The 23,001-nt window shown below is 36.5% G+C and overlaps 4 protein-coding genes across 4 annotated transcripts; 3 read left to right on the top strand and 1 right to left on the bottom strand.

Moving 5' to 3' along the window:
- The first annotated feature begins 333 nt into the window (after positions 1-333).
- On the top strand, positions 334-1,058 carry LOC135711177 (protein lethal(2)essential for life-like). Its single transcript, XM_065233953.1, has one exon. It carries the CDS (start codon positions 421-423, stop codon positions 988-990), a length of 570 nt encoding a protein of 189 aa, XP_065090025.1. The 5' UTR covers positions 334-420; the 3' UTR covers positions 991-1,058.
- Positions 1,059-2,181: 1,123 nt separating this feature from the next.
- On the top strand, positions 2,182-2,724 carry LOC135711145 (protein lethal(2)essential for life-like). The gene has a single exon (XM_065233886.1). The coding sequence runs from the start codon at positions 2,182-2,184 to the stop codon at positions 2,722-2,724; it is 543 nt and encodes a 180-aa protein (XP_065089958.1).
- A 4,428-nt stretch (positions 2,725-7,152) lies between these two features.
- On the bottom strand, positions 7,153-7,725 carry LOC135711144 (protein lethal(2)essential for life-like). Its single transcript, XM_065233885.1, has one exon. It carries the CDS (start codon positions 7,723-7,725, stop codon positions 7,153-7,155), a length of 573 nt encoding a protein of 190 aa, XP_065089957.1.
- An 8,592-nt stretch (positions 7,726-16,317) lies between these two features.
- On the top strand, positions 16,318-17,142 carry LOC135711124 (protein lethal(2)essential for life-like). The gene has a single exon (XM_065233865.1). The coding sequence runs from the start codon at positions 16,463-16,465 to the stop codon at positions 17,057-17,059; it is 597 nt and encodes a 198-aa protein (XP_065089937.1). The 5' UTR covers positions 16,318-16,462; the 3' UTR covers positions 17,060-17,142.
- The last annotated feature ends 5,859 nt before the right edge of the window (positions 17,143-23,001 follow it).

Below are 23,001 nucleotides of genomic sequence, written 5' to 3'. Positions count from 1 at the left end.
AAGGATGGAGGCGCTTGTCATATTACTCAGCATGTAAAGTAGAGCAATTTCGACTACATACTTCGCGTTCATTCGAGATTCGAGTTTTCTTGAGAGGTACTATTTACTCGAAAAATAAATCTATCTCGATTCTACTCGAATGAGATCCAAACACGTATCTCACTTAATACTTGAGTGACAATGAATATTCTAGCACTTTCGAGAATGCTCTCCACACAGTGATATGGTACGCACGAGAATGTTCGCTCACGTGCGTTCAAAGTATATAAAAGCTGGAGAACTCACCGACCAACATCAGTATAAGTATAAACAGACTACCGTGAACTGCTAGAAAAAGGTGAAAAGTGAAAGTCTCAATTAAAGTGCGCATTATTGCCAACAATCTTGAGAACATCAGTTTGAACAGTATTGCAAGTGAATATGGCGCTGAGTAATGCATTTTTCCGCAACTGGTGGAACACATCGCTTCGTGCATCCAGAATGTTGGATCACCACTTTGGCCCAACTACCGATTTGATGAACTCCATGCGGCTTGCCGCTGCCACACAATCCGCTCTGCTGGACGAACTGGCTGCTCCATTCACAAAACCGTGGTTCAACCACCTGGCGGATTCAGAATCCCTGGTAAAAATCGCCAACAATAAATACCAAATCAACCTGGACGTTCAGAACTTTGCACCGGAGGAAATATCCGTCAAAGCCACTGACGATAGCATTATAGTCGAAGGAAAGCACGAAGAGCGCCAAGACGAGCAAGGATTCATTTCTCGCCACTTTGTACGTCGTTTTATGTTGCCGGCTGGGCATGATCGAAATGGAATTGTTTCGACACTATCATCCGATGGAGTTTTGACTATTTTAGCCCCGATCAAAGAGGCTCAGAAGGACGAAAATGTGAAGACGATCCCGATCGTTCAAACCGTAGAACCACAGCAGGAGAAAATTGCGGAGAAATCTGAGAAAACAGCAGAAAAACCGGCTGGAAAGTGAGCTGCAAACTGAGTTTTAAAACCGAATGATTTACCAATGCATACCTCATGCTATTGTAATTAAGGCTGTAAATAGATTAGCGTTTAGTGGATGACTAAGTAGAATATAGTTGTTTTTTAAGTAGAAATAATTTCTCTAATTTTTGAGAAAGAAATCCATGCAGGACAATGTTTTTTTTTAACGAACATCTTATAGCTTTAAGAAGGGTAGCCTTAATGGCCCGGCATCTCTTGCGTACTACTCTTAAATTAAGGTGAAAGTGACCTAGTGAGTAAATAAAAATTGGTTTTCTCTGAGATAAACACCCCTATTCTGTATTTCGTTTCGAACGAAATTCTCATACAAAAAAATATTTTTTTTCACCCCTATTCTGTATTTCGTTTCGAACGAAATTCTCATACAAAAAAATATTTTTTTGTATGAGAATTTCGTTCGAAACGAAATACAGAATAGGGGTGAAATTTTTATTTACTCACAAGGTCACTTTTACCATAACCAAGCATACTGCTATTGCGGAAAGTGATGAAGATGAATCAAAAATTCATGCAACTAACCTGTCCAACGTTCGTTCAAATAGTTAATCAGTGGCGTCAAGAGAGTCCTTTTTCATATTGTATTTTGTTATGTTTCCCAAACATGATACAAATGTTATTCTCAGCATCGTGATTGATATGAGATATCGTAGAAAGGCGTTTTACCTTCATGAAGTTTCCCTTATTTATATCTTCATGTTGTGAGTTCCTTGTAAATGTAAATATTTCCGTCGTGCTGCTACTAGACCACAAAAGCTTTTGATATTCTTCCATACGGAGCACAACCTATCAGTAACTCACAACCTTGTTTTCAATTCGGTTCTTCATCCATGTTGAAGCAAAACATTCATAATCACTTCTACAGACCAAGCCGTGAATTTCTTGAACATGTATGTGAGTTTGTTGTTCGCACACTGCTATCCACAAAATTCACTGGTAAATGAACTGCCCAGATATGCATTCCTGTTTTGTTGTGGTGTAGTTCCATCGAAAGTACTAGAATCGCTCGCATTTGTATATATTTTCGATGGCAATCTCTCATATAATCGTCAGTCAAAAACAAACCCACACAGAGTAAACATCAACAACTTAGTTTGAATAAATCTTCAGTCAACATCAATCGCATCCCAAGCAAGTAACAGTTAAAAAGTAGTGCAAAATGGCCCTTATCCCAATAGTTTTCCGTGATTGGTGGGGTGACTACATGGGCGAACAACTGCGACCATTCCAGTTGTTGGACAAATACACTGACTTATTTCCCGAAGATATTCTGCGAATAATCGATAATGGCCCAAAGCAAGGCAGCAAACGAAAACGATCCCGGCCTTGTTCCTGCCATGGTGATGAAAATACCGATCGAATAGTATCCAAAAAAGCATCCGATGCATTTCAAATCACCGTAGACGTTCAACAATTTAAACCGGAAGAAATCTCAGTGAAGATCACCGATAGTGGATGCTGCATCACCGTAGATGGAAAGCACGAAGAAGGAGAAGAAGAAAATGAAAGCAGTTACGTTTTCAGGCGTTTCGTACGACACTATCAGCTGCCAGACGGAATCGACGAACGAAAGTTGCAGACATCCTTCTCGTCGGATGGTGTTTTAACCATCAGCGCTACGAATTCTACATTACCTACACCGAAAATGGAACAGTCGATACCGATAACTAGGGCGATGGGATCGACTGCAAATGAGTCGTAAAAGCAAATAATCCCATGTTGGAAGATGTGGAAGAATAAGAAGAGAAGATTAAGTATGGCTATTTTTAATTTTACATCAAAATGACAAGAAACTAATTTATTAAATATCGACTTGATGGATATGTTATAGCGTAGTTAATAAGGAAATCAAATTTAAAAAAGTGTTAATTTTTCACGCACCTTTGTACGAGAAGAATTTTGTACGAAAATCCTGCTTATCATATCATTATTTCAACATAATTGCCTCAATAAAAATTACCTGGTCTCATCAGTATGATTCCATTTTAGTCCGAATAATCGTGTATTTTTATTGTTCTCGATGGAGTAAGTCTCACAGTTAATTATGATGCACAGTTCCTGTTCAGATTTGTATTTGTATTGTATTTATTTAGTGTTACGTTAACCTGTAGCCTGTATGACTAAATTTGGTTGTTGTTTGGTTGCAAGTTGCAAATCGTTCCACATGAGAGTCTTTTCTTAAAATCTCTTAACATTCTTGGACTTACCTGAAGTTTTTGTTCCTTCATAAAGCTCCCTAAATATTCCAGAAATTCTGTTAAGTTATCAAACGTTCCAGCATTTTTTTTTAATTCATGGAACTTCCCTGAGGATCTCACAATTTTTCTGAAATATTTGGAACATTCCTGAAATTCTCGAAATATTTCATAATTACTCGGAGCTTCTTAAAAGTACCCGCAATTGCTAAATGGAACTACTATGAAGTTCTCTTACCTTCCTCGCAGTACTTTTAACGTCCATGAACATAATAAAAAAAAAAAACTTCTCTGAAGTTCTCTGGAATTATCTGAATATATTAGAACTGTGTTGAAGATTTTGGAAATTCCCTGAGTTTTCCCGAGCTTATGACATGGAATCCTCGGTGTTTCATTTCATTCGTCAGAATTTCTTTAAAATTGGTTGGTTGGGTGGTTGTCTTTATTAAGGAGATTTTTAGCCAGACGCTGGTTCATCCCCGGGAACCCCTGAAGGGGTTTCACCAAATTACAGAATTAAAAAATTAAAAAAAGTGTCCGGAGGGGGCACTTCTGAAAGATGGGAAAGGCTCCAGAAGGGAGTCTCTTTAATATGGAATGCTTATGTGATACAGAGTGATATCTAAGATACGGTTATTGTCTTTTGATGCTGACTCATTTTACGTTGGGAGGTGGAGGGTTTCCTGGGATGGCTTGCGGAGAGGAAGTCTTTGTTCTTAGCTGTGGTCGTGGTTGTTGATAGTGTTCGGGCTGTTCGTGGTGTGGTGTACAGGTAGTTGTCCTCATGGTCGGAGTTGAGGGTATGACAGCATGCATCATTGAGGGGTCCGCTTTCGGAGGTAATCACCCCTATTCTGTATTTCGTTTCAAACGAAATTCTCATACAAAAAAATATTTTTTTTGTATGAGAATTTCGTTCGAAACGAAATACAGAATAGGGGTGAATGTCTCGGTAAGCTGTAGTCATATTCGAGAGAACAGGCCTGCCTCGCGGAGGATTATTGCCACTGAGTGGCAAGGATCTTCACTGAGGGCGTCTCGGATGCTGCCGGGGATGTCGAACAGGTTTCTAACTCCTTAGTATTGCGGGCAGTGGCATATAAAGTGTTCCACCGAATGGTGGATCTGGCACAGTTGACAGGGTCGGTGGAATTCGCCATTTCCCGTTATGTTGTGTGAGATACGGGTGTGTCCTGACCTAAGCCTGGAGATCACCACTTGAGAGCGGTGATCAGGTAGGTCCTCCCAGCGGCGTGTCTCATCTTTAATTTTACGGATGAATAGATTTCGTGAGTCCAGCCAGTCCTGCCTCCAAGACTTTAATGTTTAGAGCTGTTCTGGCCATGCAGGTTAACTCGATCCCGTATGTGAGCCGCGTGTTGATGATCGCTTTGGTAATTCGGGTCCGGAGGTGCCGATTGCTATCTGGGTGGCGTCTGGCGATCGAGCAAATAAGGTTCAACCTTGACCGGCAGTTAGATTTCACCTCATCGAAGTGGGGTACGAACGAAAGGCTGCGGTCAATTCGAACTCCCAAAATCTGGACGGTTTTATGCTGCGGGATGGTTCTTTAAAATTCCATCAATATTGTGGACCGCTCAGGAGATCTTGCTACTCTTATGATGATGCGCCTGGAATTGCGTTCAAATTTATGAAACTGTCCTGAAGATCGCATAGCACCAAAGATGTTTTCTGTACGTCTTGGAACATCTGAGAATTTTCTATTAAAATTCTAAAGTTCTCTAAGCTTCCTAATATTGTCTGGACTACTTGAAGGTTCTCGCTATTTTTCTGAATTTAGTTAAAATGTTCCTGATATTCATGGAACTGCCCTAAAATTCTCAGAACCATCCGTAGTTTACGTAACTTCCCATAAACACTATAAACTCAACTGAAATTTTGGAAACCTCTGTAAATTTCCTGCAATATGCCTGAAGTAAATTGAACTTTTCTCTTTGATTTTCCCTGCAGTTCTCGACATTTTTTTGAAATCTATGGAACTTCCCTGAAGCTATTGCAACTAGAAAACGAATAATTTGAGCTGATTAAGGGCAGAAGAAGTGTATGATTACCTAAACAAGCTTTTATCTAGTATGTAATGTTTGTTGAGCAACCCTTAAAGTAATACAACATTCCCGTAGTTCTGAAGGTTCTTTAAGTTCTCGGAATTACCATGAAGTTTTCGGAACTTCATTGAAATTCTCAGAACTTTTTGATGTTGCTCGCAATTTCGCTGTTTTCAAAATTGTCGTGATTTTTGGTTGTGTAGCCGTGTGCTCTGACGAATACGTGGTCTTGCTGGTCTTCCATCGCGATCCGTTCTTTGTATGTCGACCCTAATGATACTGATGCTGCTGCTGTTTTCCAAGCGAATACCGTTCGCTTCACCGTCCGATAGTGGAATGAATTTGAGTCTAAGGCAACCGCCTTATATACGATCGCTTGATGGGGGAAACCTCGACCCCGGAGCTGCTGCTGCTGTTTTCCAAGCGAATACCGTTCGTTTCACCGTCCGATAGTGGAATGAATTTGAGTCTAAGGCAACCGCCTTATATACGATTGCTGGAAGGGGAAAACCTCGACTATTTACTCTTCCAGACGACTTGTATTGTCGTCCCTCCCAACTTAGAATCAGGGAAACAAGGAATTTCATATTCGGATCGATGAGTGATTATTACAACTCTGAATAAATCAATTCATATAAGTCAAACTATAATATTTATTCCGAATCACTGATTTACGAATTAGTATTCCACATCACACCTCTACAAAAATTTCTTGGAACTTCATTATAGTTCCCGATATTTTCTTGGCATTCATCCATTCATGAACATCCTGCATGTTTGTTGCTGAACTTATTGAAGCGGCCCTGAAGCTCTCAAAATTATCCCGAAATTTTTGTAACTTCCCTACAGTTCCCACAATTTTTCGGATGTTCATCGAACTGTCCTCAAGTTCTCCGAAATTATCTGACCTTTCCAATCGGTCTTCATTTATCCATTTTCTGATGATGTTATACCGTTAGAAAGGTTATTTCCTTAACTTTTCATTGATATGATTCCTGTTTTTGCCATTACGCCGTAAAATCTACATTTTTTTTATAGTTTGATATGCTTAACGTCAGATATCAAACTTATAGGGGTCATTTTATAAGATAGGTGAGGAGATGAAAGAATACAGTTGATAGTTCAGTTGGAGTACCACAGTGTAAAAATTGTATACAGCGAATAGAAAGCGAGCAATGGTCAATTTTGAAGAAGGCACGAGTCGGGTTGATCATCTCCTTTACCAAACTCCCCTGTTGGGGAGGGATAACGAACGGTTTCTCTCTCCGCAGCGGAGTTTGGTTACTTTCTATTCGCTATATAAAACGAAAAGAATCTGTAAATGTTACTTAGGACATAATGCATTATTCAGCTTGGAAAATTGAGATATGCAATATGGACAGTTAATTCTATATCGATATTTCGGATATTAATATTCAACAACAAACATGAAAAATGTATCCGTAGCAGAAATGGCTTCGTGTATTGTTTATTTAATAATTTCTTCTTTAAATATAATGGATTTAAAATTAATTTAAGTGGATGCCAAAATAAATTAAGTGAAATTAAATGGAAGATAACCTGTTTTGCTGTTTTATTTAAAGCATTCCGCTAACAACCCAACTTAATTACTTAAATTTATTCTTTTTCGCATTTCAAGCTTATTGTTTATCGCATATTAGCTTATTGTAGCAGTGCCTTTACTGACTGGGTCAAGGGAGGGCCCTTATTAGTTAATTTACTTACAATAATAATTAATTTAAATTCTCTTGAATTATTCTCTTAATGATCAAAATTAGCTTTTGATTTAAACTAATTAAATATTTACAGTACATAAAGATAGATTGATCAGTACTTACTACATAGAAACTTAACTATTTTCAATGGAAATCACTCTTCCGAATTTTCCAATGTACCTTCCCTTCTCTCCTTGGCATCTACATCCGATGACTCGGCTTCCCTTATCACCGGTATCGTTCGCTGTTTCGCTGCTTCAGACAGTGTCAGCTTCGGTGCACACACCGTCAGCACTCCATGGGATGATAGTGATGATACCATATTATCATCATCAACCCCATCTGGTAACTGGTATTTACGAATAAAATGTTTCAAAACGTATCCATTTTCTCCATCCTTCTCCTCATGCTTTCCCTCCACGGTGATGCATTTATCGATTACCTTCACCGAAATCTCCTCCGGTTTAAACTGTTGAACGTTGACGGCCACTTGGAACCCGTCTTTGGGCTTTTTATTCTCAATTTGCTGTTCATTTTCACTGTTGTTGTTACACAACCTGAAGTGACTGCAGCATCGTTTGCGTCCAAATCGTCTAGGATTATTATCCAACAGCATAAGAAACTCATCGGGGAACATATCGCGTCGACACAAATGCCCATAACGCCGTGGATAATGGTCCAAGTCTTCTACCCACCCATCACGGAATAAAATTGGAATGAGTGCCATGTTATTTTCAAACTTCAACAGATTCTTCACAATGCTCAACGGATAAACTATCCACCGCTATTATCCTTCGAAGCGTTAGCTCACTGGTTCTGAACTGAACTGATGTCGAGCAGTGAGTGCCGGCTATTTTATATGAGTTTTTAAGCGTTTCCAGTTCATTCGATTGAATGTTTCGAGAATCTCCTCGAACGTGTGAATCATCAGCAGTCTGTGAACAAGATGTGAGCGAACGAACTGGGAGTTTTTCGAAAAAGGAGTGAATCAAATTATAATTGATAGGGTAAATGCCGGCTTCTTCAATGCCAATTATCGTCAGGGGATAAATAAAGGAATTGATGAACCGGGCATTTAACCTATTTCAGCGTTCCGCGGGATCGCGGACTGCCCTCAGGTGGATCGCATAAATCTGTCATCAGACAATCAGATTCTGTTTGAAAACGCCGTGCAAAATTTATCTGAGTTCAAAATAATCATACAGTCACCCAAGTATTATGGGTTACCCGCAAATATGGGCCACTTTCATTTGATTAACACGCAGAACTGACTGACCCATAAAAGTGACTAGCTGGTCCATAAAACTAGGATGACTGTAATCCAAATTAAGCTACAATCAACGAATTGATTTTTTTTTTTGCGATTTCAATTCCATTTTGACATTTTAAAGCAAGTTTGTGAGTTATGGACCATTTGAAGCGTCTTTAGGACCATATTGACGATTAAATATTACATTGAGAGTTGTCGTTTTCAAGGTTATTATGTGAGTTTAGTGTTCAAGGTTTTTATGTTATTTTGGCGTTTTTTCGAGGCTATTCTAGGCCATTTGAGTGTTTTAGAACCATTTAAAAAATATAGGCTATATAAACATCCGGAGAACTTCGAGATTAGGGCGTAATTGCTTTTGTAAACAAACACGTAATTTGCCGATTTCTCACGATTTAAAGCTCAATCTAAAAAACTAATAACACAAACAGTTAGAGGAATGATTCCTTTATCATTTGGTATAGTTTATTCGCGATATTTTGCTTTTATTCGCGAGAAATCAGCGATTGACGAGTTTGTTAACAAAAGCAATTACGCCCAAATCTAAAAGTTCACCGGTGTGTAGTTAATGTTGGTTTTGTGACGTTTTGGAGATTATTTTGGAATGTTCAAAATTGTTTTCTGTGTTTTGATTGTTTTAAACGCCACTTCAGAATTTTGAGGACTTTTTCACGATTTGTTTTTTGTTGTTATTAGCCAGGAGTTGGATTTATTCTTTCAATTTCATCGTCTAGAGCAGCTTTTATTATTAGTGTTGATACTAATTTGTAGTTTTGGTACTACCCATATCGGTTTCGGTCGCAATTTTGTCGGTTTTAGCTATTTTTACTTGTTTGCCATTTTCGGGGCCTTTTTATGATTGAATCTGTTTAATCTCCTGCTTTAATCGTGAATGAATGGGTGTTTAGGTGTTCAAAATTTGTGTACCTGATTTTCTCCGTAAATTGGGCCTAAATCATGATTGGATGGCTGTTTGGGTTTTCCAAATCCTTAAACCCGTTTATCTGCGTACATATGGCCTTAATCGCAATTTGAGGGGTGTTTAAGTGGTAGGTGTTCCCGTTTTCTCCGTAAATTTGGAGCCATTTTTTTATATCTTTATTAAGGAGACTTTCAGCCCTGGGCTCGTTCGTCTCCGGAATTTGGAATCATGATTTTAGGGGTGTTTATGTGATCGATTTTTTATATCTGATTTTCTCCGTAAATATGGCCTTCATTGAAAATTAAGGGGTTTTCTCCGTGAATTTGGCCTAAATCATTTTCATTTAGAATTACCAAATATTTAAACTCATTTATCTCCGTAAATATGGCCTCAATTTTCGACCAACAAACCAACAGAACCATCGGAAACTTTCCCCTACACGACGATGCCATTGATTTGCGTGGGCTGCCTTCAGTTAGCGAGAAAAGGGCTCACAAAGTTTCATTTACAACATCTGATAGGCCCTTTTCAATGATTGGTCGAGAATTGAGATTTGAGGATGCTTAGATGTTCGATATTTTTATACCCGTTTTTCTCCGTAAATTTGGTCTGAATCATGATTTGAGGGGTGTTAAGGTTATCGATACTTTTTTATACTTGATTTTCTCCGTAAATTTGGACTAAATTATGATTTGGGTTTTCCTTATCTTTAAACCCATTTAACTCAGTACATATCATATGGCCTTAATTGAGAATTAAAGGAGAGCTTAGGTGTTCGATATTTTTATCCCCGATTTTCTCCGTAAATTTGGCCTTTAATCATGAATAGAGTTTTCCAAATACCGTTAATATCCTTAATATGGCCTGAATCTTGATTTGAGGGGTGTTAAGGTGTTTGAAATTACTATGTCCTATTTTCTTCGTAAGTTTGGCCTAAATCGTTAAACCCATTTATTTCTTTATATATGGCCTTATTCAATATTTATATACCCGTTCTTCTCCGTGAATTTGGCCTAAACCATGATTTGAGGGGTGTTTAGGTGTTCAAATTTTTTATACCCGATTTTATCCGAAAAATTTGGCCTTAATCTGGGATTTCCTAATCTGTAAACCCATATATCTCCGTAAATATGGCTTTATCGCGATTTGAGGTAAACACCCCTCGTTATTTTTACATCTTATTTTCTCCATAAATTTAGGCTTATTCATGATTTGGGGTTTTCCAAATCTTTAAACCAATTTATCTCCGTAAATATGATCTTGATTGTGATTTGAGGGCTGTTTGGGTGTTTGATATTTTCATTCCCGATTTTCTTCGTAAATTTAACCTAAATCATGCTTTGAGAGCTGTTTGGATTTTCCAAATATTTAAACCCGTTTATCTCCGTAAATATGGGCTTAATCGCGATTTGAGGGGTATTAATGATGTTCGGTATTTTGATTCCCGTTTTTCTCCGTAGATTTGGCCTAAATCATGATTTGGGGTTTCCAAATCCTTAAACCCGTTTACCTCTGTAAAAATTGTATCCACCGGGCAGTGTGTATAACCTTTTTTACTAAGGACAATCTCACATTTCAAGCATAACTTTTCAAAAGGACGTAAGTCGCAAAAATAAACAAATCGATATTTTGCATCTAATCGAATATAAAATACATGCTTTTCCTACGAGTTAATGAAAAACAAATTTTGAAATTGTAATGCATTATGGAAAATATATTTAATGAACGCCCTATGTGACCTTCTTTCAATGTTTTTAAAATGGTGTTGATACACCCTTTTATTGTCAACATGACTTAACTGTTAAAATTTGATGATAACACAAAAACTGCAGATACGCGCACAGTGAAGCGTCGTATGTGAAAAAAAAACAAAGCAACCACTATCAATCAGCAAATGCGTCAAGTTTGTATGTTTGTTTTTGTATTTCCGGGAGCAACGTATTCTAATAAAATTGCACTTTATTCTTGACTTTAATATTCAACTTCACATACCAATCTGACCAGCGCTTTATTAATACGAAAAACACAAAACGTACAACATCTGACAGCAGATAATGCGGTGACCCTCTCATCTCCGCTTTTAACATCGATTATTTCACAACTCTGGGTAGTTATGTAAATAAACCAACCAACCGACAATTCCTCAATGCTTTTCGAGCTGCCGACGTATCTTCACTGCAAAACAAAAACCGGTGTATCTAATTTGACGTATGTGAAAACCCTTCTGTCAAATAGACGAATCATGCAGGGTGTATGTAACAATCAAGGTGTGATACCGACGAATCAATCAGGGTGTATGTGAGTAGTACACAAGTAAAAGGTGTATGATTTTGTTTTATCAAAAGGCTTGTCCTTGTTTGCAAAACTCGACATTTTTCACAATTCTCTTAAACGCTATCTCTTTATCCAACTAATAGCACAAACAGATTTAAAAAAATAGCATTAACTTTTAAATAGCATTTAATAATCTCATATATAGCTATCCAATGTTTCTAATTTCCTATCTAATGTTACATACGTCCTTTTGAAAAGTTATGCTTGATTTGTTCTAATTTCGAGCTTTGGAATACTTTTAGAATTATGTCTAGTTAAAAAAAAATATTTTATAATTATTTATTTTTCGTCAAGCAAAAGTAGACTACATACAATAGTTACAATGTTTTACTTAAATGCTATGCATTATTTCTATTATGATTTAGTTGGGTTTCAATTTATTCTTTTGACATAGTGATGCTAATGACTTCACATTGTAGTATCGTAATTCGTTCTGTGTGATTTTTCTGAGAATAATTTCCGTGTTCTAAGCAGTGTTGTAAGCGGTCACCATATTTTAGGTGATAATTGATTCACCTTTGTTTACAAACAAATGATGTTGAGCTGTCAAAGACTCGCGCTTATTCCTGCTTACACTACACCAGTGCTACACCGCAAAAACGAAAATGACATTAGTAAGTTGATGCTTGCTATGATGGAAGTAGAAATGCGGTTCAATTCAATTTGGGAAGGGCATATAGAAGGCATTGTTTTTGGACGGATTCTGTGCGTTTCTTGTGTATGGAAATGTACGGATTCCATAGTAGGTTTCAGTATTCCAGAAAAGGTTTTACGTATGTAATGTATAATTATTAAATAATGCATGGGTTTTAACTTGGGAGGGAGAAGCAGATAGCACACACGGAATTCATTGCATACTTGTTCTACTTGTCATGAAAATGTATGCCATTGAAATCAAATCAAAACAGGTGTAGCAAAATCACGTGTTTTGCTTTGAGCGTGTAGTGATTGTTTGAAATTATTCAGCGTGCAGTTGAATATATATATTGATTTGTGTGTATTTTGAATGAATTAAAAAGAAACGGTGTCCCATTGAATAAAATAGGTGGAAACAACAGTTTGTCATAAATTGTTTTACGCAAGATTTCAATAGGGTTTTTGATCTAATTTCCGTCCTACTAAGCACAACGCGCACTTTACCTCTCTTTTCTGAACGAGTTTTAACTAAAAATTGAATATTTCTGTCAAAGATGACTTGCAAATTTATTCACCTTTCCATACTACCGTTGGATTTGATAAAGAGTCACAAATTGTTGAGATATTGTTTAAAATCTAATACTGCTTCTTGATTCTAAATTCGTTCTACGAGTTTCAATTCCGTCCAAACGCATTGAAACGCCATTAGATTTTCTTCGTCCTACGGATAAACGTAGAAAAAGGGGATTCGCTAGAAGCGCTTCTTTTGTTTTGAGAACAATGAGCGTAAATATTCATACAATGTGCTCTAACAGGATCTATGTTGTAGCTAATGAACTATCGCATCGGAAAAAAACATATTATTGATTTGTGCACGATGAAATCATTGATATTATTGATCTTTTCTGATCGATAGCACGGAAATGGGCGATTACGACGAAGTAGCGCTCTACCCTACCACCTTGTGTATTCTTGTTCAACTGTAAGAAAAGCATCATAAAATTGCTTGGCTCCCAATGACAGTTCGTGACAGTAGCCGTCTGGCTGCATTTGACGTTTCATTTTTCTATGTTCGCGACTCTCCCTCAGGTTTTAACAATTATAGCTGAATCTCTCAATGAAGCCCAACATACTATTTGCTTTCGTTATGATGGTATTAAAGCATAGAGGTAACTCTAAGACAAGTAGGTCCCGAAGAAACGTGCTCAACTTTTTGGCTCACCTCTGGTACTATCTTCGGTCCCAAGCTTGTCGAATCACCCCTCGAAACGTAGGAAAAACCAATAACCCCTCATTTTATCTGTCAAACTTTCATAGCGAATCAAAACAAACATTGCGTAGTACTAGAATTTCGACTAGAATAGGGTACGTTAATCGTTTGCTTGGGACCAATAGGCTACTAAAGTGGTGAGCCAATTTAAAATCGTTAGTTTCGTATTGATTGTTGATTAAAGTGTTCTACAAAGTGAGTTTGGAGTCTAGGACTAAATTTGGATCCCTTACAATTTTATATTTTTCTTCTATAAAATATTTCAAAAAGAGGTGTTCTTACTTTTCTGCTAAATACTATTGCCAAAGACAAACAGACATACAACAAATAGAATATTTCTCACTGTAAAACATCGTCGCTAAAACATTACCGCCATCTGTTGAGTACACTGTGGTGGGTAGTACGGCGTAACAGATGGCGGTAGTGTGTAAACGTCAAACTCAAAGGCAATGATTTTGGCTCCTAGCGGTATTACCAACTACGATACTTTTAATATAACCGTTAAATGCTTGTTCGATGAACAAATTGCGAATTGCATTAATTTTTTTACGTTAAGTTAGAGTAGACTTTTACTACATCAAGTGTAAAATAAGTTGATTTTATTTGGGAATTCTTCTGCGTCGCTAGAATTACTTATTTCCATGAAAAACTTCATGTCGTCTGCATATATACGAATTTTTAATTTTTTAAGTATGTAGGAAATGTCGTTTACGTACACAATAAAAATAATTGAGCCTAAAGGAAAACTCTGGGGCACCTCAGAGGTGACCGAAATGGGTTCTGAAAGTTTTTTTTAGAAATGAACTATTTGTTTACGTTGCGCTACGTATGATTAGAGCCAATTCAAAAGTCTAAATTCCATTCCTATTTTTTTGCAATTTAAAGAGTAATAACGGCATGTCGCTTCGGTCAAATGCCTTACTGAAGTCAGCATAAAGAGCTTTTACGTGCTTGCCATTGTCCATTGCGTTAAGAATGAAGGTTTACTAATTGCTGAGATCCTGCATTTTTGGCGATTATGAGTCAACTAAACTCAAATTTAAGTCATTCTTATTCGCCATGTGTGTGTGCTTTCTGCTTTTTGTTCTTCAAATGTTTTAGTTGTAGATTGAACCACACTGGCAGTTTGTTGTTTTGTGTCTGTCTTCTTCTTTTTATTGGTACGGTTTCTGAAATTATGTTCTGAATAATTTAATAAAATCTGCCACCTACAGTGTCAACATTTCCTTCAATACTTATTATATTCTGCCAATTTATTGTACATAGTCTACGTGTGGCTTTTTTTATTTCCTTTATTATATTCCGGCACTTCCTCGTACTCCCAGTCACTGGGGAAAAGAGTATTATGTATGAAGATTGAATATTCAATTGCAAACATTTAATTTTTCCATAAAGGGGAAGTATACACACAGAAGCCTTTAGTAAAATTTGTAAATTTAAAGTCTTAATATGCATTTTCCTGATTTTTTACATGATTAATTTCATGAAGACCTAAATATGAGACTGTGTCAAAGATAAATTGTAATGTTTCGTCTTCACCTTGGAAGACAAAATGATTCGTTTTCAATGTCTGTGATAAAGTCTGCATTACGTTGGCTGAGGTCGTCATCAATATGCAGTTTTACTTTTGGTTCTACATTTGACATAATAGTGTAAATTTGGAAAAATAATTCAAAAGAATGTTTGTTTACATAAATAATTTTAAAAAAATACACAAAAGTAAAAATGTGTGTTTCATCAGCAATAAGTGATTTGGCCCTGACATGTTCAAATTATTTGTGCCTATTAGTTTGTATTTCTTCGGAAGTAGAGCCTGCATTGAGGGTAATGCGAACTCCAGGTACTTTTATTGTTTTATCTTTGAAATTATTCTTTTTTGAGTATATATCTAAAAATCGAATCTTTCGAAGCTCTTCTAAGAATTCGTCGAAATTCCTTTAGAGTTGTCCTTGGTTGCCCTTTGCCATTTCTTCCCGTTGATTTGTTTTATAATCTTAAGCCAAAATCCAAACCCCTTTAAATTTTTCCTGAAGTTTCAGAGTCTTATAGAATAATTTGTGGCCCATATCTCAGTTCTTGGTTACGAAACATTTTTTTCAGCTCAGTTTTTCAAGATTTAGATATTTAAATCTAAATATTGAAAAACTGATCACAAAAAACGTTTCATAACCCTAAAAAATAACCATCATAAAAAATGTCCATGTTCAATCTCATATTTTCCTAAACTTAAAAGATACTGTCAGCGCAATGATAAGGTGCTTCGAAAATGATGTGCTTCGTACTGCTTCTGACAGCACTCACCATCTCAGCGGTTTGCCTTCAATCGTACGGCTGGTGGAAAAATGACTTAAAAATGTATGGCAAAATTTACTTTTAATTGAACCTATCAAAAAGTATACACTTTGAACAATATAGTATTTCTACGTAATATAGCAATTACTACAAAGAACAAAATGTAGAAATTTGATCTATTTAAATATTTATAAATTGACAGTTGCAAGTAGTATTCAATTGTTCATATTGTAATCAAATAATCACTGAAAAATTATCTTGTGGAGAATCTATTTTTCGTTCTTTTATCTGGACGCCGACGAAAATCGACGTTCAAATGCGTTAGGACGGAACTGAAACTCACAAAAAGAATGCTGTGGACGAAAGTAAGGCCAAAAACCCTACCAGCATGATTTTTACTCTCCTTCTGCTACTCTTGTTTTTGGTGATTTGAGCTACTCATCAGTTTGCTTATTCGTTCCAATATTCACTCATCATCGAATTGACTTGAGCGCCGCGCATTATAAGCCACTTCGAACGTTATCATGAACCTTCGAACGTAATCGGTGAGTTCTTTCCAGTGTTCTACTGTGTCCGCTTTCATTGTTCGTGGCATTATAAAAAGCGGGTGAGCTCATATCACGCTTTAATTAGTAACAAACGCCTTTCCATTCGTGTTCAGTGTTAGAAACAATCGAACAAGTGCAACAAAAGTAGTGTAAAGTTTTCTTTGTCCGTGACCACAAAAAAGTACCCAAGTGAAAATGTCGATGGTTCCGATGATGTTCCGCAACTGGTGGGACGATATGAGTGATGCTCCCATGCGTAGTTCCTGGATTATGGACCAGCACTTTGGAAGCGGAATCACTTCGGACGACCTGATGACGGCCATGTCGGCGGCAGCCGCTGCACGCTCGGCCCTTCAGAACCCAAGCCGGACCATGTACAATCGACCATGGCGCAATTCCAGCATGGCCTCCCTACAGGATATCGGATCGACGGTCAAGGCCGATAAGGAAAAGTTCCAAATCAACTTGGATGTGCAGCAATTTACGCCAAACGAAATTTCGGTTATGGTTTCCCAAAATAGCATCGTCATCGAAGGAAAGCACGAGGAGAAGCAGGACGAGCATGGTTTCATCTCGAGACAGTTCAAGCGCCGCTATATGCTTCCGGCGGGCCACGACGCCAACCAGATCAAGTCATCGATTTCCTCAGACGGAATCCTCACGGTTATGGCTCCGATGCAGAAGGCGCTCAAAGATTCGGAAAGCCAGAAGTCGATCCCGATCATCCAGACTGGACAACCAATGAAGAAAATTTCCGGTAGCCAAGAGCATAAGGACGGAATCAGGGCTTAGTGGAAGAGATTTGTTTTACTTTTTCTACCTCGTAATGTGAAGACTTCGCGTTCGTATTTGTTATGTTTTAACTGAATAAATAATCTCTTTCTGTGTTTAATGTATAAGAACCTTCTTATCTCTTCTTGAAAGATGCCTGAAAGGGTTAAGTACCATCCGTTTTTTCACAATTCCAAAAATATCTTTTTTAAAAAGATGTCCGCTTTGTTGTTCGCTGATATAAAGACATGATATTGGTTATTGAAAAGGATCACAAAGGTTTGAAATTAAAGAGGCATTGCTCACCGAACAAGAACAATAAATGCGTCTTCTCAAACTGAACAGATGGGTTTCGGGGTGCTTTTGTTTGCTATATTCACTCTAATGATGAAGTTGTATTTAAATTTGAAATGGCGAGAAAATGTTGCGACTTGATATTTCTTGGACTTCAAAATCAATTTCGGGTGTATGTATGAACACTCTTTCTGAACAACTAAGATCCGGAGAGCTACAGTATCGTTTAGCCAAAACTTTACTTGTTCCAAATTTGCAAGATAAAATCTGACTGTCTTTGTTGCGAAGGAACAGGGTCTACAGCACTTTAATAGATGGTGAATATGTTTGCTCTGATTTCAACCACCAGCCCAAGTGCTTGTAAAATTTCATCAGGTTTATTCCAAGATTCGCTAAACCGCGACATACGGCCTAATGTATGATTAAAAGGGATTTACTTTCATTTCCCGTGCTTTTCTTAGAGAGCGAGTAAAGCAAGCCCTTTTATTCAAACGACCTATTGTTTCCACAGTCTTGCATCACGCAATTACCTCTCTTTTGAAACTCTGATCAAACAGTAATTTACTAGCTTCAGAAATTTTGTCCAGGTGAACAAGAGTTTCAAGGGTGTGACCTGCTAGAAGAAAAAAAAAATCTGGCAATTAAACCAAGTACCTTTACTGTCTGAACAAATAAAACACATATTTACTCCTTATTCGAAGTATTTTAGTGTGCTTAGAGTTTTGATTTATATTTTTATCTTTTAGACACGATTGACGGAATCCTTTATTCTTTACCTTACCGCTTCGCACTTTCTTGCTTTTGAAGATATGAGTTTTATGATTAATCCCCCTAAAATTTAGATGTAAAAAAATGTTTTTACAATGTTGAGATAGAGGGTTTGCGTCTTCGGCAAAGTGCTCACTATTACACTATTTTCACGATTCAACCACTAAAAAAGCCAAACAACTTTAGCATGATCGACGTATTTGCTTTCATATTTGATATTTTTTATTTTGTTGTCCAATTCTTTTGTCAATGGTTTGTATTTTGATTATTTGTTACTATTATTATCTTTATTATTATAATTGTTATCACAATTATTAAAATCATCAATTATCGCCGTTAACAGGTTTCGTCTGCTCGCAGCAGCTTCACATCTTCCGATAATGGTTTCTCATACTTTAAGGCTGATGACACTAGGAGTCAATTTAAGAAATCATGGATTGAAAATGATCTTGATTTGTTCGCAGTGATGAACTAGCCAACGGATACAAATCACTTACATAAAGTATACAAAATATGATCTAGATATTTTGTTCAACAGATATCGGGAGTTCAATACATCAAAGGAATCGTGAAACTAGGGTTGAATAGTGAAACTAGCGATAGACATGAACATTTGTTACAACTCTCCAGTAAACGGTTGCGGAAAGACAACTTTCCAAGAAATAAGAAAACATCGTCAATAATGTTCTGAGGCATAACATCTCTGATCACGCCTTCCTTCGGAAGGGAAGTAAAGCCATTGGTCCCCGATTCATGAGTTGATGGGTCGATAGGTAGGGTCCAGGTATAAGAGCTGCTTTCCTGGCGTCGGTAGCATTGGTGCTCAGCACGGAAAACAAGATCGACGGAAAACAAGTTAAGGAAAAAAAAAAAACGCCAATTCTTTTATTTTTTGTTTAAGTTGCTCAGAAATCCCTTAAATGGTACAAAAATACATCTTGATACGAAACTGTTTCAATTTTGTTGCTTGATTTACTTTAGGATTTACTTTAGGTCTCAATAATGAAACTCAACTGTTTCAATGTACTGTTTGGATGACCTCTCAAATCATGCATCAAATGGGAGGAGCAAACATGTAACACTCAAATTGGTGTGGAGTTATATGCTACGCAGCGTTGCCAGTATTCCAGATTTATCTGGATTTTCCAAATTTTTGATCGTCTTGCCAGATACACAGACAGACCACGTATATTTCCAGATTTTTTAAATATGTTCCAGATTTTCCCAGATTTGTTAAACATGTTGCTTTAAAAATATCACTGCAATTAATTTACCCTCTAATGAAAAATAAAAAGCCAAACTTGCTACTCTAATTAATAAAGGCCATCAACGTTGGGCATTATTGGAATTTTAAGGTACTTCTGAAAATAGTTCACAATTAAGTGAGAGGCGAATTCTTTGTGAAATCAAAGGAGAATTTCAAGCTAATTCTGAGTAGAGCTACATCTATCTTTGTGGGCTTCGGGGTCGTGCGGCGTCACCCATTATTTAGGCGTATGGTGAGTGCCACGAAGTTGATGGTTCGATTCCCGCTGCAGCCGGTGCAAATTTTGGTAACCTGAAAATTTCCCTACTGTTCTAATGGGAGTGGTGTGTTGTCCGTTGTCTAGTGTTAAATATTCAGTCTGTGCAAACTCTGGTTGAAGACGGTGTCAATTGTCTTGTCAACTCTGATTACAATTGCATGTAGATTTTGTCAAGAAAGGAAATACAATCATAGAAAATTCTTATGATGAAACTTAAGGAGTATGCTGATACGAACCGTGCGAATAATTTCAATGGAATTCTGTCCAATGTTTCTATGGAGATTAATTTTAATAAAATTTTAAGCGCAATTTCTGGGAGACTTTCAAAACCATTTTGGCGAAGTACTTGACTACTTAGGTAAAACTGAAAAGGATTTCAAAACAATTCTGACCTTACCTACAAAGCAGTTTGAAGGGAATTATCGGATAAGTCTGAAAAAAGTGTGACGGTCATTCTGAAGAGTTAATTGTTAAGAATATTTTAAGTATTTCAAAGAGAAAAATGGACACAAAAATGAGCCAATTCTTGGGAATTATTACCAATTTGATGGAGTTGTTGAATTGGAGGGTGATTTATAAGAGATCTCAAGAGGTAATGCTTAGAACTCTTAGAATGTTACTGGAAAAGTTCAGATATTTTCAAGATTATTTTAGGGGAATATAGAAAAGAAATATGATGGAATTCTAGGATGATTCAAATTGAACTAAAAAAAGGCGAAAAGTCGAGTTACCCGTAGTTTATTTAAACTATGTGTGAGTTCCACGATGTTGGCTTTGATTCAGCCCGGTGAATTTTGCTTGAAAATAAAATTGCCTTCTGGTCTGCTGGATGTTGTGTGTTGTATGATGTCCAGAATTAAACTGTAAATCTGATCAACCTCAGAGTAATATTAGAATTATTTAGAACTAATAAAATCTTTAAATTCAGGTAAGGACTACATCGACTATTAGTTCCAAAAATCCATCTCTTAAAATTTCCTTGATTCTTTGCTTCACATTATTTTAAAAAAAGTTATAGTTTAAAAAACAATTCTAACCACATTTTCTGCTGTTTTTACCCACATTTAACTTAATTTTTGAAATGCTGTGAAATGGATATTTGCACTTTTTGGGCACACCGTGTCAATACTTTTCAACTTTTGGATGATTTTAGCAATGCTAACAACAGTTATTTGCTTTATATAATTTATTTAAACATGTAATTTATAACCATTCTAGTACTTTAAATAAATTTCAGATGATCATACTAACCTATTTTTACGGGAGATTGACACATCACTATGATTTCAATAGCATTATGTAAAAAAGAGGATTTTTTGGGGCATTCCAGATTTTTCCAGATTTTATATTTTACCTGGTCCAGATTTTTCTGAAAATGACCTGGCAACGCTGATGCTACGTAATATCGTATCAAACACTTGAGCAACAAATCTAACTTGTGTTGTATTTGTTGAATGAGAGTTCCATAAAATATTATGTTTCTTTAAACTTTGGTGAAACAGAGTGTAAATTGTTATGTAAATTGTTGTGTTGTTAAGCAACTGTTTCGTGTGTTGAAGAACCTTGTTCCAATTAAACGTATGAACCTATAAGTTTTCAAACTTTGTTTTGCAACCACCTCAATTAAGTTGTTGCTGTAAAGGTGTGTTGCAGCAATATAGTATCTACCATGGCTTAAATGTGTCATGTCACTGTAATGTTGTAAAATAATTTTGAACTACGATGGCAAAAGCGAAGAAATTGTAATGCATGTGTTTGTATATTCAGATGTTGTCTGGCAATCAAACAACTTAGTTTACATAATTCAGTTTGTCGAAATATCGTGCTTATTATGCTTAACGTCAAATATCAGACATAAAGTGGTCATTTTATACGCCTTCCTCCTAAAATAGACCCTTGTTCGCTTCCTTCTCTCTATATAAAATTTTCACACTGCCGTACTCAAACGGAACTATCAACTCTATACTTTCATCTCCTCCATAAAATTACCTCTTTAAGCATCTTCAACTATATAATTTTGAGTTTTAGGAGCTCATCTTCATGCTAAAGTCGTTCGGTTTGAATGAAACTAAAAATTAATCAAAGACAAAAACACGCCCGCAACCACAAAGAAATTTTCTTTAACTGAACATCATATTAACATAAAAACATGCCCAGTAACGTGGGTAGAACAATTTTTTGTGATACGTTACGGAATGTAAGATCCCCTAGTTTGAAGTAGTCAGGACTAGGAATCGGTGGTAGCCTAGTCTTGACTACTTCAAACTAGGGGAACAGGATTTTTCAGTAATCCAAGGAACACATCTTAGTCCTTGTTACTTTTTATGCCTTGTTGATAGTGACAAGACTCGGCTTTGTCTATCGAGGATAATCTTGAAACAAGGAAAAAAATGATTTAGTTGTCTTCATCTATGTGATTCCTCTTCTTCTATTCGTTGTTTCCTAGTTTGAAGTGGTTAAGACTAGGGTTCTGATGCATGGTCATTATCGGTGTCATACCTTCATTTTGTTGCTAATGAATCCAATTTTGACTGACAAAGGGGCGCACCTTTGGAGGGTTTTTCAACATTCCGAAGGGTATATATAGCGGGACCTTTCAATTAGAGTCGGATTCTTGCGATAAATGCAAGAGCGGCAACTGTAAAAAAAATCGAATACTTCATAATTTCTCAATAGTGATGGAGTAATACGACATGCACTAAACTAAGGACACGGGATATACTACAATAGATCAATTTACTGGTCGCAGTAGTGTTAGGTCCCGAACAGAAGAAAAAAAACATAAAAACATGAAATACTTATTACAACTATTATGATCATTTCAATAGTTTGAATTTTTTTTGACGATCATTTTTATATTTCTACACATTTTAGCTGCAAACTTGTGGTACCATAAAACGGGGCAATGCAGGTTAATTTTAATTGTATAATATAATGATTAAATATACTCACTGCACTATTTCCATATTGCGAACATTGGTTCCATTTTGTAGCTTACCTGTATTACCTTTGATATCGTATTGAGTTTTTATAGGCAAGCATACTTTTGCATATATAAATCAATAAACTATCCATGAAGAATTGATAAAAAAAAACATCCAAATGATACATACTACTTCGGTGAAAATCCCTAAAAATGTGTTAATGATTCATAAAAAATGTCACTATGATCCATGTTTTATATAAAATTTTGAAACACTAAAAAAAATTCGATTCACCCATAAGCAAATTGCGAATGATCCATAAAACGTTCAACAATGAACCATCAACTAATGAAATTGATCCATAGGAAATCAAGTTTCCGCACTAAAAAATATATGAATAATCCAAAAAATGGGATTGACTCCACAATATTAAGCTCAGCAAAGTCGGCCG

This window comes from Ochlerotatus camptorhynchus, unplaced genomic scaffold, assembly GCF_037179485.1.
Source record: "Ochlerotatus camptorhynchus isolate MF236.1 unplaced genomic scaffold, CSIRO-AGI_Acam_v1.1 ptg000423l, whole genome shotgun sequence".
Taxonomy (NCBI): Eukaryota; Metazoa; Arthropoda; class Insecta; order Diptera; family Culicidae; genus Ochlerotatus; species Ochlerotatus camptorhynchus.
Note: the sequence above shows the minus strand (reverse complement) of the source record. Positions and strands in the feature narration are given on the sequence as shown.

Excerpts from the sequence above, each read along its gene's own strand:
- LOC135711177 (XM_065233953.1), top strand. The coding sequence starts at position 421 with ATGGCGCTGAGTAATGCATTTTTCCGCAACTGGTGGAACACATCGCTT.
- LOC135711145 (XM_065233886.1), top strand. The coding sequence starts at position 2,182 with ATGGCCCTTATCCCAATAGTTTTCCGTGATTGGTGGGGTGACTACATG.
- LOC135711144 (XM_065233885.1), bottom strand. The coding sequence starts at position 7,725 with ATGGCACTCATTCCAATTTTATTCCGTGATGGGTGGGTAGAAGACTTG.
- LOC135711124 (XM_065233865.1), top strand. The coding sequence starts at position 16,463 with ATGTCGATGGTTCCGATGATGTTCCGCAACTGGTGGGACGATATGAGT.